This window comes from Syngnathus typhle, linkage group LG12, assembly GCF_033458585.1.
Source record: "Syngnathus typhle isolate RoL2023-S1 ecotype Sweden linkage group LG12, RoL_Styp_1.0, whole genome shotgun sequence".
NCBI lineage: Eukaryota > Metazoa > Chordata > Actinopteri > Syngnathiformes > Syngnathidae > Syngnathus > Syngnathus typhle.
In genome coordinates, this window is record NC_083749.1 from 3,734,673 (window position 1) to 3,753,214 (window position 18,542).

An 18,542-nucleotide genomic window follows, 5' to 3' on the forward strand; every position below is an offset into this window, starting at 1 on the left:
CCGCGCTGTTTAGCACCTCACTCGAGTCGCTGGTGTGCATCTCTCCCGTGGCGCTGCCCGTCAACACGCCGCATTATATCTGTGCCAGAAGCATATCGCCCGATGTGCAGCCTACTGACAACATGCGTACTTGTTATGGCTCAGTTTTTTTTTTTTTCCGTGGTTCTGGCCTTCCGGGGCAACTTTGGCACAAATTATATGTTTCAAGGATAGACGAGTTGAACTTGGACCTGTATATAAAATATCATCTTCCCTGACGGGACAATATCCGAACGTCATGGTAAAATCCGCTTTATGAGGATTATGACTTTTTAATATGTCAGTCTCTACGTACTGTCAACACGACATGCCATCAAATGTTTTATTACTTTCGGTAATAATATTCATGTTGCACACCTTTCATTTTGCTCGGGAGATGAGCTAACTGCTGAAATAAGAGGCGGTTTCATTCAATTAAGAACTGAAAACCTTTGACGATTCATATTTTTGCTTTAATCTGATGATTGATAACAATTGTGTGTTATCTCTACAAGCAGGTCAAAGTTGGGGTGGGTGAATATAATATAATCTTTTAATGGAATGTTCTCTAAGTACAAACTTGTACAAAGGAACCTCTTGCTCAAAGTCAGTTGGGATAGATTCCAACTTAACTGTCATTCAAATGATGCAAGACAAGGCAGCTTTTTATAGTTTGAGTTTCATACAAGAGAGCAAGAGCTCGACTTTGGGAAAAAAAAATGTTCTGAAGGACTTAAATCGGAGGTATGAGGATTTTAAGCAGGATCAAAACGTCTTTACACTCCAACCTGACATGACCCCCTGTTGGCTGCTTACGATATTTTCACGCAGAATTACGGCTAAATTGTTTGATTCGAACTCTGGGGTTGTTATCTGCTGACCTAAAAATACCTATACCCAAAATGTTTGATGCTCTAGTGGTGGTTCAAGTATGGATGCGATTCTCTCGGTCCGCAATGTTTTTCTGCTCAGGCTAGTGAGGTTCTAAACTGCCGACTAATGGGACCCCTATTCAGTGATTTATAGACTTTTAATTTCTGGAGCAGAGTTGCTTGATTAAATGGGGACTCATCATCTCATTTCTGACCGCCCCATTACTTGCCAGTGGGAAATTGCTTTAGGCTTGTTCGTCCGGCTAGTGATAAATATCAACAAAAAACTTCTCGTATCGTTGCAAATGAAATGGATTCTGTGTGTTTCTTTTGTGTGTGTGTGTGTTGTTTTTCAACAAAGTAAGCAATCAAATGGAAGTCTTGTCCGGCCCCTCGTCGAAACCAAATGGAAAAACATTGAGCTTTGCATTATTTAAAGGAAGTGGCCGTTGTCCAGAGTCAATTGACTTTCTCACTTGCTTCAAATGCCAAGCCTCACCTTTTCTCCTTTTTTTTTTTTGCCAACTCATTGCATTGTAGCCACCGCTTGGATTACTTATATTTACTCGGAAAAACATCCCCAGCGTATGGAACAAGTGAACCGGATTGACAGAGTCATTATTATTTATGACACAAGTCTCCCTCACTCTCAGCAACCTCCCTGCATCACTGTTTGTTTGACTGATTTTAAAGGGTTAGTAACTTGCGGATGCTCGCATTGATAAGTTCTCCAAGGTAATCTAATAGTTAAAAGCGTTGCCTTCGATTAGCCCTTTGGGTGTTTTGATTGTGAACCTAACTGCTCCTCTGCTCTCCTCAGCACATTTAGCCGCATTTGCTTGGAGAGCCTTCGTCTCATAGCTCATCCCGTCTAAACAACCCGTGGCTCGATTGTGCGTCCCCACGCCGCCATTCACCTCCTGTCGCCCTGACACTGTATATTCCGAACGCACTGCGGCCACAAGCGACCGGCTGAACCGGCATAAAAAGAGCCATTCATGTCCCCGATGCGTCTTTAAGGGAGAAAGCTTTCCTGTGCAGGTGCTGTTGCTGGGTAACCCCCCCCCCCCCCCCGAGTGGGTGCAGAAAGAACGGTGGGAACTTGCAAGAGATGGTGGGAAGCTGCTTCCCAAGTTTGGCATAACTGATGCCCAATAGGGAGCTTTGTTTTATTTATTTTATTTTTTTTCCACTACTGCTCTGACTGTGGGATTCTTCAAGCAGTGAATTTTTATTACAAGGAGCCTGTAAAGTCGGAGGAATGGAAGTGTAATGCGGTTGTCTGTAGAATAATGCTGTCAACTGACGCCAAATCACCTTCAGCTAAAGAAAATATATTTTGTCAGAACCAATGAAGTAATTGTGATGTCATTTGATAATAATAAATTGTATTATAACATTGAAAATTAATATATAGTAAAACTAATGTTTTAATATAATAATTATATTAAAAAATATTCAAAGATGATGAAGATTTTCTGGTTTTGAATGATTCATTCTTCAATATTTACTGATTTTATCTTCTGAAAAATTAATCAGTTGGTATATTTTCACACGCCCCAAAAAATGATTAGGCCTACTCACATTGTAGTATAAGATTCAATGCAAGCAGAGCTAAGAGTCAGAGTCAGAGTCAGCTTTATTGTCAATTCCTTCATGCCAAGACACACAAAGAAATCGAAATTACGTTTCCTCCATCCCACGGTGACGAGACACAGTACACGAGTAACATACAAGTAAACAACGGGGGAGAGAGTTCTGCCATCTAGGGGTACTTGGTGATATTACAACTCAAAATTCATACATATTTCTTTTAGTTTTAAAAACAAGTTGGTGAGCCAACATCACATTGAAAACATAATTTACAAAAAAAGGAAAGACTTCCACTTTGGCCTTAGTTTCAATCCCAGAAAGAAAACAACCCGTGGCAACGGATTGAACCGATTGATTGCCGAGATCGTTTTGAAGCATGCTTCATCTCTGTTGATCTGCTCTGTCGCATCACTTAATTTTCCTCATTTCTCTGAAAGGCAAAATATGATTCCGTCTATCGATCTCTGCATAAACGTGTTGCCTAGGGATAAAAGATGAGGTGTGCTTGGCTTTTATGGGATCCGATTAACCTCCTACTGGGATTGGACATTCTGCATCTCCACGGCTCTCTTGCTGTGTCAGGGTGCATTTGATGGCTTCTTCGAGTGATTAGTGTCTTGATGTGTTTTTATTCTTCTGCACCACCAACCGTGTGATGCCCATGTTAGAAAGCATCAAGGGTTGTTTGTTGGAACACCAGTTGATGTCTCCATTTCATTCAAACGTCTTGTAAAGTTGCAAAACGTCCTGATATTTATGTTTTTCATTTTTATTGTACATAGCCCAGAAATTCAATACTTCTGATGTTTGAAAATGTGGAAAATGTTACCTCTCAAAATGAGTGGCAGAGCATGACTCAGAGGTCCCCTGAGGTATTTCTGAACAGGAAAGAAACTTACCATTAAGGAAAATGGCAACAAAGACCAAATCTCTTATTTAGGTCATTTCTCATCCATTCAGTAAGAATGTTACATCAGCGGTGTCAAACCCAAGGCCTGGGGGCCAGATACGGCCTACCACATCATTTTATGTGGCCCGTAAAGACTTTGTGTCATTCCTAAAATTGTTTTCACTTTTAAAAAAAATGGAGATATTGCTTGTAATTTTTGCAACCATCTTTTAAAAATATTTGAACCGTTTTTACGAGTCCATAGATCTGTAGAAGGGAATTTTTGTGTGTGTTCTTGTCATCTTAAAAAATATAAATAAGAATCTTTTTAATCTTTCTATTGGACCATGAAGCATCCGTCAAAGCGCTCCTCAGCGGCTAGCATAATGAAAAGCTCTGCTTTATTATTGAAGCTAATAGTAATGCTAATCGGACAATACGTACATTTCTAATTCCTCGCACTACTCGTGGTTATTTCCCGGGAGACATTATAAACATATGTCTCACAATCGATGAGCGATGAACCATTCCGTCACGGTTTACGTTATCCCGACAAGAAAACAAGTCTTAATTGGTGAGTGGTCGCCGGAGGCGTGAACGATTTACGCATCATATGTTCCACTCATCAAATCTTCACGCTGTCCAATTTCAATAACCTCTGCTTCTTCTTATCTGGAGCCCACTCCGGTGCTTTCATCTCCTTCGTGCGTATCGGATTCAACCAAATCTGTTTTGCGAATGTGTTCAGGAAAGTTGAGGAAACTTCAAATGTTTGATGAGGAAGTGCCTTTAAATATGCACACATGGAAGAGCATAAGGATGAGATGAAAAGGAGCTGGGTGAGATTTGGAGCTAAACATCTCCGTTGAGCATGGACATGTTTTTAAATACGACAATTAATACCGTGGAACCTCTAAAGTTGACCCCGGATCTCCAAACTGAACTAAAGACATCCCCGCTTGCGTACCGAACCCGCCGTCAGTACCCGGCAATCGTTTCCTCACGAGAATTTTACAACCTAGATTTACCGCCTAGGGTTAACTTATCTCCACAAATCATTTCCTTTTTCATTTGCCGAAGCGGTCCGGCAGCATACATGATTTACAAGTACAGTAGCTGCTGACACGAAATCCAAGGATAACTCCCGGCTGCAAATCAAAGCGGCTTTACCCGTGTTATTTATAACGACCCTAACGGTGTCATAAAATGGTCAAAATCTGCACTTACAATTGTTTTGACTTGTTTCCAGCCCGTTCGTTTTTCATCCGTGTCATGGTGAGTAGAAACTAGGACAGTGTGTCACATTCACCCCGAGAAACGCGGAATATAATCTCCCGGCTCCAAAATATGATCCAGCAGCAACTAGATCTGTTTGCTCCCTTGACATTGAGCCCCGTTTTGTCATCTTTCAACTCGGGGGCCATCAAACTCTAACCTGCCATCGCTCGCCGACGACCGTCTGGTTCCATCTACTCGTTGGAGATGTACTTTAATATGCGAGGAGTTAGAAGAAAGAGCATGGCATGAATACGGATTCAAAAAGATTCCAAATGAGTTCAGATCATTTGTGTTTATGATTCATACTATTATTCCCATGGCTTTGTCACCTCACGTCTGACATGTATGACTGAAGCTTATTCTTTTATTGAACGGGAAGTCTGTAATTAAGTTCTGCCCGTGGCCTGTTTATCATGCATAAAGCCAATCGCCTTTTCAAAGCAGCCGCCGAGACAAAAGCCGTATTCTCATTTTTTATCCATTTGCTGGGAAATCAATTCAGGGTTTTTTTTTTGTTTCTCCTTGGCAGATAAACTCAGTCCAGGGCCTGATACCAAAAAAAAGTCTTGGCTGCTTCATTACACCTCGAATTGCAAGTTAAAACAAATGCAGAAGGTTAAGATATTTATGCTCTAATTGATCCACGGAGGAGGCCATTTGGCTCCTTTGCCGCAAAACACTGAGGAAGACGTCTTTAATTCCTGCCTGGACCGAGATGAACTGAATTGCTCTCCTAATGAATCAAGTTCATTATTTGAGATGGAGGAAACAGACTTTTGCGTTGCTCTGTCCGGACATTTATTTGAATCATCTCGGCGAGTGGACTCAGTTTTACACCGTGCGGTATGTTTGTTTCAGAATGAAAGTGTTTTCCTCATATCCATCAAACTGCCGTATTTTATATGCTGCAGTTAATTAAATATTCAGATTTCCTGATCTCTCCTATAGATCTTTGCTAAACTGCCTCTTCACAGATTCTTTTCATAAGCTCCAAGTTTCTTTTGTATGTTGAACTGTGGAAAAATAATAGACTCTGACCACGTCTTTTGAGGGGAATGCAACCAACAGAAGAATTGTGATCAGGATGGAAAAGTCGATGCAAGTAGTGAGTTGAAACATTGGCAGCCCGAGAAAATGATCTCCGTAGAATGACTATTTAACATTTTCCAATAGAATTGATGAACTGTATGATTGCCTCAGGTCGCACGTAAATGTTACAGTACTAGAATTGTTCCTTACAAGGTGTGGTGTATTACTTTGATATTTTCTTATACTTTAATTTCATGCCTGGCTGGAGCTTTGTTGATAAGCTTTCGAAATAAGCTCTTTCACTTAAAAGACCCATGAAAGCATTTCCCTGGCCGTCGTGTATAATTTATAACGCAGATATACGTCTTATCACGTTTAAGTTGTCAGAACAAAAGAGGAGCGGTAGATAACGTCCTCTTTTGCCGCTGTGTCTTTTCTCTGTTTTAGTGGTGGACAGCAAGGCGATCCCGGAGGGCCTGCAGAGGTACAACCCGATGCCAATCTATCTGCCTGTCAGCTACCGGATCCTTAATGCTGAGTCAGCTTTCTTCCTACAGGAAGCAAACCAGGATTTAATGAGGAATTCCAGCCTGCAGGCCCGTACAGAGTCCTTCTTCATCCACCAGGCTCGGCAGATGCCCTTTGTCAACGCTAGTTACGGACCTCTGTCCGTGCAGCAGCCCGTTCCGTTGGAGATGCTGCAAACTCAACCCGGGCCCTTTAATTTGCCGACTTTCACATCGGTGCCGATGTCCCCGTCCCTCCTTCCGCTCTTTACGTTTAACTGGAAGGTTCATACGTACATCATCAATGAAAGGATTCACCCCAGCTGGCCAAAGGTCCAAGTGTTGTTCTACATCGCAGGGAGGGACTGGGATGATTATAGCGCCATCCAAAAGCTGCCCTGTATTCGAATGTTCGCCTTCCACGAGACTCAAGAGGTACGAGGGACATGCAGACTGAAAGGGGAACTTGGGATTTGTGTTGCTGAGCTACAGCCTCTTGCTAGCTGGTTTAGCCCACCCACTGTCAGGCCAGGTAGGCAGAGGACATCCGAGCAGGCCCAAGGAACCTCCGTGGAACTCTACTACATGGTTCAACCCACCAACACTGGTGACTGCAACGCCGAAGATTCCAGGAAAGGCAGCGGGTTCCGTACGGAGCAGCACGGTCCGAGGGGTTATTTCGCGGGACATACACCCATGCAACGCATCGGAAGCGTCAGACTCTTTCAGCCGCTATCGGAACTGAAACTGGACAATAACTTTTTGGTTATGGTGGCCTCCAAACCTATCCGGCAGAGAGAAACCCTATCTGCTTTTCTGGCTCTGTCGACTCTTTCTTCAGTGCAGATCTTTACCCTCAGGTAAGCGATTTTCCCGTAATGTCAATGTACAGAAGATAATTCCAAGGTGACTGCTAAATCCTACCAGGTCCAATTTTCTGTTTGAGGTAAATCTAGCCAAGAACATAAGACTTACCAGATAAGGCGCAAGTTATCCTTTAATTCTCAACAATGTGACTTATAACCCGCTGGGCCTGAAAACCCAATGCACCTTATGGTTCGAAAAATACGGTCAATTGAACACTATGACCCCAAACGAAATGACTCAAGGCGTGGCTCTCCGTTGATCCATACAGTGCGAACATTAGAATCGATAGCTTTGACTTTCTGTCATAGCTGACGGTGCTTGCTCAACTTAACCACTTGCATCACTCAGATCCTCCAAACTCATTTCCGCAGTAATCATATTACAAACAATTAAAAATGATTTAGCCAGAGTTGGAAAAACAAGCAAGATTTAACCAAGCACAGTGACATTTACAATTCCCAAAGTATTATCAGCATGCGGAATGTGTTGTTGCAAGGCATTCATTAGAGAGAATCACTGATGTTTCTTCTGACTCATGTAATATGACTCAGGGGACAGTGCGGAACTAATCAGGTTAATGCCACTATGTGTGTAGGTGTGATATGAGGCTGACAAACATACGTGACACAAATGAGTCGAAATGCCTGTTATGATTTTTATTTCTGGCTAGGTACACTGAAAATAAGCACGGCCCACCAAACGCACAAAACCGTTAGCCGGCGTTTTGGAAAATATTTCAGTGTGATTCATCCGAATGATCAACTGTGGGCAATTTTGTGTATTAGCGTGTGGCATTAGAGATTAGAATATGAGTGCATGATAAGATTTTGATTTGCCACAGCCCCCTCTCGAGCGCAGGCGACGTTGCCATGACACCACTAGTCAGTCTACCGCCTAGCATTTGTTCATTCGGGACATTTGCTGTACGTGGTTTTGATATCGCCACAACTGAGTTCTACAGTTTTGCTCATCTCCAAATTGAAGTTGATTTACAAACTAATATCTGAATCCACTGTACGAGGTCTTTAATCTTCTTGCTACCGAACACATCACTGCGATAATAATGTTCCCGGAAACACTCCCAAATTATTATAAACGCATTTTAACACAATTGATATAGTCACAGCCTAGCAAATAGTTTTTAAAGTGTTCTAACGATTTGTTTTGACTAGCCAACACCTTAAATGTAGCTTTGTGCCGATTGTTTAATGCACTCCCCGATTTTTCTCATCTGTTCGAGGTGATTCCACACCAAAGCGGCTGTCGTTGATCTATCGAGCTGTGTCCGGTATGAAATATGATTCAAAAAGACTTTAATTGCCCTGTGTTGTTTGATGCAAATGAAGGCGTACGGAATATTTCCGCTGGGTTTCCTGTACGCCCGAGATCTAAATCATGAAAGATGAAACCGTTAGCGTCCTCAAAGCGCTACTGTGGCAAGGTGCCTCGGCAATTTGTCAACACTGAGCGACCGGGAACTCTGCCAAAAAAGCCTCATTGCTTTTTCTTTCGCTCTAGTGATAATGAACCCCCCCACAAAGTATTTGCGTTTTCGACGTGTTAATCACCCTCTCTAACATACGTCTGGAAGTTGAAGGTCCGTGTTTTTTTGGTGTCCATAGCACCCAAAAGTTGTTTAGAAGCAATCTTTTATTTTTCCCTTTGGGAGAGTGAACCAAAAGTACCTCATTAGCAGCCAAAACATTCAACTTCAAAGACTACTTGACTGCAAGCTTACCCAACTCAGTAATTACATTCCTGGATAATCCAATATTTAACTATCTGAGCGTTTCTTTTATCACACGGACACACTGAATCATTATTATAAATAAAGTTTACTTTGTACCATCCTTGAAGTCCCAGCACAAGCGTAGATGCAAAAGGCATACCCGCATAGACAGTGAAAACAGTGAATTGAAACAAAAATTAATATATAGGTCAGACCATATATGTGTGTGTGTGTATATATATTTATTTATTTTTATACTTTTGTACCATTTATATATGTATTTTTTTGGGGTATATATATATATATAAATCTAATAGAACATAAGAAAATAAGAAAATAAAAAGATAAAATAAAAAAACAACTATATATATATATATGTATATATATACTTTTTTGATCAGGCGTGCAGGGAATGGACTGTGTATTTACCCTCCATGATGAGGTTCTCCAGCCACCGTCATTTATCAAGTTCTTTCTTCGCTCTCTTTCCTGCATGTATTTAATACAATTGGGACTTGAGTGGGACGTGAGTGGGACCAAAGACGGCTCTTTTTTGCAAGTAGCTGCTGTTTTTCCCCAGCAGTGAAAGAATCATTAACAATTTATACTATGTTGTCTGGACCTGCTCCCGTCTTGGTCCAATTATCTTTTCACTCGCACTGATGCGTTGCCTTTTCCAGCGTAGCGTTACCCGTGATGAACGAATACCAAGACGGACAGGCCTAGTTAAGGTTATTGGCCGTGATCCACAGGCGCATCTGTTGTTTTCTGGTTGATGCACAGGAGAAGTTGCCAATGTTGAAATTTCAAAGGAGACCAGGTTAAATCTCCCCCATTGGTGTTATCATCTTCAAAATGGTGCCATTTGGCGCTAACATCACAGTCAGCTCTTTAAATAACAATATGATTGCACATGCATTGCCGAAGAATCATCCCAGTTGGACAAAAAGCTATTCCATCAACAATTTTCTCTCTGGGTCCCTGGCTAATTGGATGTATTTGATCGAAAACATATACCGTATTTTCCGGACTATAATTTGTAGGTTTTTATGGTGCGCCTTATAGTCCGGAAAATACGGTACAACCATCGGCGACGTAATCACTTGCTTTTGAACTCAAATCTTGCCCACGCGTGTCCACCCCAACGCACATACAGTATTTCGACGCTCCAATTCATTACTCGCTCGGACCTCCTTCGGACCAACTGTAAAGTCACGGTGCGTTTATCACGCTAAAGGCTCCCGGCGGATTCTCTAATTCCCCCACTCCGTGCCTCATTAGCCTCAGAGAGAACGGCGTAACAGGTTGGAAAAGGTTTTCCGAGCTATTCCTCATTCGACATGCAAATGAAAACGCCGTCTCCTCCCGAACAAATTAACGATACCTTCTCCCAGCTGTACTGTAATTTCTGACTAAACAATCCAACATGTTTCCACGGATTCCCCTTGGGAGGGGGAGGGGAGAGTTTTGCTGATGAATGCAAATGAAGATCTAATATTGGACTGACGAAGGTATCAGGTGCTGTGCTGCAATTAAAATAATCTTTCAGTTTGCAGGTTTTATTTTATAGTGGAAATGATCAGCGTAGTGACCTCAGCCTTCATTGTTTATTTCGCCCAATTTGCTCCCATGGCCTCTTCGCTCGTGTTTACAGCGAGAACACAAACTTTTTCTTTTTCACTCATTAATCGGTAATTAGCAGCTTGCGGCCCGCGGGGATCGCTAGCTATGTAGATCCGACCCTCCGCTGGACCCCGTCATCACCAAAAGCAATCACACGTTGCCGGCGGCAAGTCATTTGAATCCCTGTATTTTCTTCCCCAACGATTTCCCGTCACATTTCTTTTCTGGAATTTGGTTTCAAGTTGATGAATGTATCGGTGGACGGAATCAATCGCTTTGGCATTTCTTCGTTTTCTGGCTTTTTGTCCATCGTCCTTTTGAACAAAACGGCATCTCTCGGAGGTATGCAGCTCACAGTGGGGTCGAATACAAATGTGTCGTAGCATTCGGTTCGAGACCTGCCTCCAAGACGAGGAATATCGACAGAGTCAGAGGTGACATTTTTATTCCTTTTTTTTCTCCTCGCTCTCTCGCTTTGCTTTGAACTTATGAAAGTATTTCATGCTCCGTGTAAAGGCAGCGATGAGAATTGCGGAAAGGCCAGCATTGGCTCAATTTCTATTTTAGACCCATGTGGAAGGATTACTGAAGCATGTGGGCAGCATGTTTGATCAACCTCAGATTAGTGGAAATATGCTCTTTTGATGAGCTCTGACTTTTTATCTTCTGGTCCTAACTGAGGGAGGAAAAATGCACAATTTAAATACGATATGAACAAATCAGGAGATGATTTTATTCCCACATTTGCTAACGTGTTCCTGGCAACCGCAGCAGTTACAAAATAAGATGGTCGGGCGACAACAAAAAAATTTGGGTGGCAATGATGTCCTGTTATTCTTTGGACAGTGCTCCATTTTGCCTCTCCTGTAAAATAATCGACGATTAATCGACCAATTATAATTGTCGCAATCTTTTCCCACTTTTTAAAATAACATTTCTTTATAAGATTGTATACAAGCCCAACTTTTTTTTTTCTGCTTGTGCACTGCAACCTGCAGATGATGAATGGAGTGCTGTAGGCGGCTGACAATCATGGATTATGTCGTGGCAGAATAAACTCGACCGGCAAGCTCCAAGTCGCCGCTCCGCCTCTCCTCCAGACAATCGCAAACTTCTCCCTCTAATCACTTGATTATCCTCAATGTTTTTCATAAGGATTTACTTTGATTAGTTTGATCACGCCGACTTGACAGCTGTTACACCAACTCCGAAACATGCATATTTTAACGCCAGACTCCAGGCAAAAAAATAGGGAGAGAGGGGAAAATGATGAAATGTTGTGCTTGTCATATAGACTTTTAAAAATAAACATTTCTGGACTGACATTAATCCCTAAAACGGAAAATATGCAGTAACTCGTTCCGACTTTGCTTCACTCACACATACTGAGAAAGTTGCATGTATTCAAATAAGCAAGATGGGGGGAAAATGAAGACTCTAGCCTCCATCGCCATTGTTTTCGTACCAAAATATGATGGAATGGAACTGCTTGGCTTCAATTAGCAGACGACACTGTTTAAAATGCACGGCCACCCCTGGCCACCCCGCTGAAAAGTTTCTAGTTACGGCCCTGCATTGTAATTTGAAAGAAAGCTAATCCTAAAAAAAAAAAAAAAATTCAAAGTATGTTATAGGTATGGCCTGAACATTTTATTTACTTGAAAAAATGTTGCAATCCATCATTTTTGACACGACTCTTGTTGCCCACCCATTTCAGACAAGCCGAAATAATAATGAAAAACAAATCTACAGGGAGCTGTTGGGAAATGGGACAAGCAAAGTGAGCCCTCTGGGAAGGGATCATTAGAGCGATGTGATATTCAGCATGTGTTTTGGAGCGGCGCCTCTGGCTGGGCTTTGAGCCGTGTAGTATTGGTCAGTGTGTCTGTTGATGGCTGCGAGGTCAGCCATTGATCTGGAGATATAAGCTGGTACTTTGGATCTGAGCCTTCATCATCCTGTGGGCCTACCACCACCAATGTGGGTGGATAAGCCTTGATCTGCTCGAGTGTGTGTGTGGGGGGGTTTGCTCGTACAGTGCTAGTTTAGAAAATGATGCAAGTGGCTGCTTGTGTATATGTTTGTGTATTTTTTTTTTAATGATGTTTCCCCTTGGAGTAGATCTTGGTCTTAAAGGCCAAATGCAAATTGACGGCGCTCAATCAGCAGACGTGTCCATAAATGAGTACCAATGTGCTTATTTTTTTTTCCCATCAGAGCGAGAATATTGGAATTGTTGCTACCACACGTGAGCAATCTTTAGTGGCACCTGCAGGGATGGCCATGCTAATAAAGCCATCAGCAGGCATCACTTGGTGATGCTGTGTGATGTCGTTGAATTGCAACAGGAGATGCAACACGGAGCAAGTCGCGACGCTGAAATCGTCCGCTGCACCAATTGACACAGCGGCGGGACACAAATAGAGATTTTCTGATCTGCGATGACAGCGGTCGTGTTGGGTTTTCTGTTGTTGTGCTCCAAGTGACGCAAACAACTCTCTGATATGTGAGGATGTAGACAGACACAGGGAGAGATTAGAATTTTGACAACTTGGATCAGTCTTGAAAACCTATGTTAGCATATATCTATATATTATATATATATATTTTTTTATATTTATATATATTTATAGATATATATATTTTTTAATTTCTACATATTTTTTATATATATTTATTTTTACATTTTATATACATATATATGTATATAAAATATAAATATAAAAATATCGATATATATATAAAAAAAAAAAAATCTCTCAATGACTTTGTCTCCCAGTGCTAAAGAAGCACAATACAGAAAATGATTTGATTGTCTGTGTCTCCTGTCTGAAACAATGATTGTCTCTTGGTGTTTGTTTGAAGCCACTGGAACAAAGGTGGTGCTTTTTACTCTGGAGTGAAACCCCTTTTTGCATTTTTCTCAACTGCTTTTTTGGCTCCTCTACCATCTGTGTCAAACACTTGAGTTGACACGCTGCTCAAAAAGCCCAGTAGGCGTGTCACCACAATGCATGCGAGCTCTTCTGGAGAAGCCTTAGACCAGTATTTGTCCTCGTTCGTTCTCCTTTAATTTGGTACCCAAGTTAAAGCAAAAAGAAAAAAGAGATCTTTTTCTCTGTGTTATATCTCCAACGACTTACACGTTTTAGGACAAATACGTTTTAGTCAATGGGGAAATTATTATCATGAAAATGAAATGACAGTGAACAAGATTGACACTTTCTATTCTAAATAAAATCCAACAAGGAGGATATTTGCCTTAATATAATAACCATAATTTTGCTAAGAAGTTCAAATGATTTATTTCTATAAAAAATAGAAAATAACAGAGTGGACTATGGGTATGACAGGGTGGACATATGAAATGTCATTGAATGACAAAAAAGTAGAGAAGGATTTGTTATTCCAAAAAATTCTGTCCCTTCTACCAGACGCTTCAATCTGTAGAGAGTGCTTGTCCAGAGCATGTGGTTCTAATATTTGGCTGCGAGTCATAGTACCAACAGATGTCGTCGCAGGTACTTAATTTGTTTATGTCATGGTGGTGCATACACTTAACTTTCACACCGTGCCCTTCTGCATCCGCCATGACACCTGGGTATGCTTCAATGTCGTAATTAATGGCGCACCGCTCTCCGATGTGTTTTACCTCAATCTTGGATGATCTGGTGTCGTTCCATACGCTGGCAACTTGTCAGATGAAATGGGAGTATCAGCATGAGTGACCTATAAGAAGGTTAAAGCAATAGTAGTCCGAAAATCTTTTAAGCAGAAATGGATTTTCTCTATTTTATTTGGCTGGGTGTCAAAGCGGGAGCTTGGTAGATTCTCTTCTAGTGGCAGCTAATACATGCGTAGCACCTTTTAACATCTTTTCGAAAACGAGAGACAATCGCAGCTTTTTAGGAAGTTATGTCGGCGAAACCGATTAATATTTATAATACCCTTCAACTTTTCATTGTGAAGCACCTTGTGTTTGAAATACGCCTTCTGAATAAAGCTGCCTCGCCTTGCTTTGATGATACAACGATGCGCTGTTTTTTTTATCATTTTGTCTTGTATATTTTGTGAGACAATAGTGTCTGCGCGGAAGAGGAAAAATGAAATTGTTTCCGTCGTTCCCTTCAAAGGCAAGCTTGTTGGCAAACAACTCATTGCCGCTGGGGTGGAGGAGACTGTCGTGAAATGAGTGCAGCTCCTGTGCCGAAGATAGCCTCAATCCGTTCCTCTTTCAAAAACAAAAACACTGACAAGAAAATGTGTCTGAAATAAAAAGTTTTTAGTCCAAAGATTGGCAACCTCATCAAAATGGATAAGCAGATTTTCTTGTTAGTTTTTTCCATTATTATTTATCAACATTTAAAATGGTTGATTTTAACATCAAATTTCAGGCGATTAAAGCAATTTTGTTTCACTATAAGAAAAAAAAAAAGTCTGGTAAACTTAAGCAGAAGGAGCCGCTGTGATTGACCATGACACAGACACATGGCAAATTGTCCAAGAAGCAAACATGTCATGACTGAAAGCTCCTTTTGTCCCGTTCCCATCTCGCAAGAATGACGATCAAATTGAGGTGCTGCTATCTCAAAGTCATGCAGATTGATTTACAAATTGTTGCCTTGCCTCTTTGCACAAAGCAGGAAGACAGACTGAATGGGCCATAACTGACACGATGACAGATGTGTCAGTCACATCATGGCCTACCTTCGTTCCTCTAAAATGGCAATGGTGCTTTTTTTTTTTTTTTAAGATCGCTTTCTGTCTTGTCGGGTTCTTGTTAGGGACCGACAAAGTTAAGCTTCAAATTTTGGTAACTGAGGTTCCAGTGAACACCATCCAAATAAATTCATATAAATAAAGTCCATCCGTCCATCCATCCATCCATCCATCCATCCATCCATCCATCCATCCATCCATCCATCCATCCATCCATCAGCAGTACTGCTAATCTTCCTTGTCCGGACAGCCGAATGACGCATGGTGACATTTGACCCCTGAACCTGATTACCTGACTAGAACTCTCCAGACTCAAGGCACCCATCAGCGACTGTGTCAGTCAGTCAATAAATCACTCGGAGATGAAGTCAGGACTGAGCAAGCATTCGGCGCTTTCGGCACACAGCATCATTAAGGTCCCATTGGATTTCGAAACGTCTTTGTTCCCAGATCTCTGCACTCATTGGAGAATTCCGATTTCTAGAACACCTTATATGTATCTAAATAGACTAGCATTAACTTTAATATCTTTGCCCTCATCAAACCGAAAGGGTCTAAAAATAATGGGCGCATTATTGAAACCCTTCAAGGCAACTTTGTAATTGGGCTAAACAGCTTAATTTGATTTTAATATTCGCAACGGAGCTATTTTCTGGTCGATTTTTAATCCTACAGGATCGTTGCTAATCTGTGCCTCCCGTCCAACTGCAGGTTTACAAATTTATTATAATCCGTCGCACTTGCATCCCGAGATTAAACTGCTTGGCCCCCTTCCGCACACGTCCAAATACGGGATCAGAACCGGCTTATCTGTTCAACGCGACAGGTCTGTTGTCTAATTTTCATACCAAGTATTAAAAAATGACAGGGGTCCTCGGTTTACACGGATACTAGCATCAATTTTGAGTTAAAGGAGGAGCTAGGAAGATTTAGAGTAGGTTGTATTTCATACTAAAAAGTACTTCAGTCCTTAAACTAAATTTAAAAAAATCAAAGTTTGTGGTAAACACTGAACGGAAAAGGCATAATAATAACACACCCTTTGAAAAGAAAAAAAAGTGGGAATCTGAAATCCTCTGACTGGCTTTCAAACCTGATAACATCAAATAGGATCATTGCATCCTAAATGTAGGCCACAAGACTGATTATATAAAAAAAAATTATTACGTTTTCAATCCTTCTGATCAGAGCCAAGCTGAGGATATTTCACTGTCCCACCCATGGGTGTCATCATCCAATTGGAAAGCTTTCATGCTAAACTGACACACACATAAATCTCCTTGTCATCTCAATATCCATCTGCTTGTTTCTTATCTAGAAAATAAATATTTTACATATATAATTTTTTTTTATTCCTCTCATATCAAATCACTTGCGTACAAAGACGGGATTCCGTCACCATAGGCGCAAAAAATAAAAACAAATCCAACCCTGGGCCCATTTGAGTTGACATTGTGGGAAAAATTACCGTAATTTTCGGACTATAAGTCGCGGTTTTTTTCATAGTTTGGGTGGGGGGGCGACTTATACTCAGGAGCGACTTATATACATATATATGTTTTTTTTTCACTCTTTTGGGCATTTTATGGCTGGTGCGACCTATACTCCGGTGCGACTTATAGTCCGAAAATTACGGTAGATAATAAAAAAATATGAAGGCGGGTGGATAAAAAAAGTTTTGGACACACACGAGTGAAGGCGCTTTGTCTGGCGTAGCGACTTCAATCTTTCCCTCAGTTTTGCAGACGCGTTGTTACGCACCGGCACTTTTAACTCGCTCAGATAATGGCTGGAACAGCCTCAAACTCATTAATTGAATTAGCGTCCTCTTTATCTCAGCATCTGCCTCTGTCTACCGCCTGAAATACCCGCCCACAACTACTACTAATCGACTCTTGAGTGTTTTTGGCGCAAAACTAGCTCGGTGGAATTAATGGCTTTGACATCACCTGTCTTTTGCCGCCAGCGTGTCAATTGTTATTATTTTAAACATGAAGCGAGAACGTATCAGGAGCTGTGCTACCATCCTAATAGATTAGTAATAGCTACCTAGCTAATAGACTTGGAATCGCAAGCATTCTCCTGAATCATCTCTTTGTGGAGTCACTCAACTATTACTAATTTGTGAATACAAGCAATTAAACCGACATTTTCCAAGAAAGCGGTTTGTATATGGATGAGCCGTAACTAATCTGCCAGCAGTTATCCCCTTCATCCATCTCTCCCTTTGTTGGGAGTCAGCAGCTGATGCAGTAAGCAAAAGTGGTTTCTTTGTGACAGAACTGATACCAGAGCAATTGTTCGTACTTCCATTTATCTCTCCGAAAGGGCAGCTCAATGCGGTGGCCCCACTCTGCGCCAGTGTGTTAACTTTATATCAGATACAGACGCGGGCCTTTGCTGTGTCGGCGGCTGTTTGTGAGTGCTCGCAGATATCGGCTTTTCTCTCGCTTCTCCAGTGTGACGTTTGGGTAATGATCTTCCATCTTGTGGAAGTCCGAACAGGAAAGTATTAACCTTCCCTGTCTGAACGTATTGTGCCTTGGAATTAAAATTGTTGGCCTTTTAATTGCGGGCAGTTTGTTATTGTGAGTGGAGGTGCAGTTTGCAGATTGTAGTCACAGAGATTATTTATTGTTGATTTATTTGAATACCGTATTTTCCGTACTATAAAGCGCACCGGACTATAAGGCGCACCATTAATGCATGATGTCATATTTTTAATCCAAATCGAATTATTCTCCATTTTATCTTTTTTATTTCAACTTCAGACGCAACAAATTACTTTATAATCACAAAATAATGATCCGTAGACTCATTGATTCATGATTCTAATGATTTTAATTGCGGGCAGTTTGTTGTTATGAGTGGAGGTGCAGATTGTTTTGCAATTTTCTTAACCGTTGCCTGACGATCAACTGTATTTAAAAAAAACGTGCTTTTTTTTTTGTAATTTTATTTGTGTTGTGTTCAAGCACTCAAGCAATCAAACTTCTTACGTGTGCATTTCAACCCCACGCTAACTTCTCGTCGTGGGACCCATTAGTCAAGGAATATTTTTTCTAAAATGACAATCAGTCGTGACATTTAGGCTTTTTACTGAAGGCAATTTAGTAAAGAATGTTCCAAGGTAGTCTGTTCCAAGGTAGTCTACTGGACTGACATCCTTGACATTTTTCTCCTTAAAACCGGAGTATTATGAAAATGCTATGATGGATTTAAATTAGAATAATACAGCATTCATTCCAGTACCGCAGTGTTAGTTGCTGCTCTTTTGACCTTTTGTATTCCAAGCCTTTAAACAAAAAAAAACACACAATGCTAACGAACCTTCCCTGCTCTTTACGAATGTTACTATTTTGCATTCAAGACCCTCGGTCAGTCTTTGACTTGATAAATAATTGTTTATATTCCATTTC

General features: G+C 41.1%; 1 protein-coding gene across 2 annotated transcripts in view; it reads left to right on the forward strand.

The window, feature by feature from the left end:
* The window catches only part of si:dkey-112m2.1 (transmembrane protein 132C), a 69,701-nt gene that overhangs the window by 22,241 nt on the left and 28,918 nt on the right, over positions 1-18,542 (forward strand). The window contains exons 3-4 of one of the 2 annotated variants that reach the window (XM_061292549.1): positions 6,127-6,163; positions 6,237-7,045. In XM_061292549.1, the coding sequence (XP_061148533.1) occupies positions 6,255-7,045 (791 nt within the window). In that variant the 5' untranslated portion in view covers positions 6,127-6,163; positions 6,237-6,254. Of the gene's footprint in view, positions 1-6,126; positions 7,046-18,542 lie in introns of both variants that reach the window. The other variant, XM_061292548.1, reaches the window with a different exon arrangement.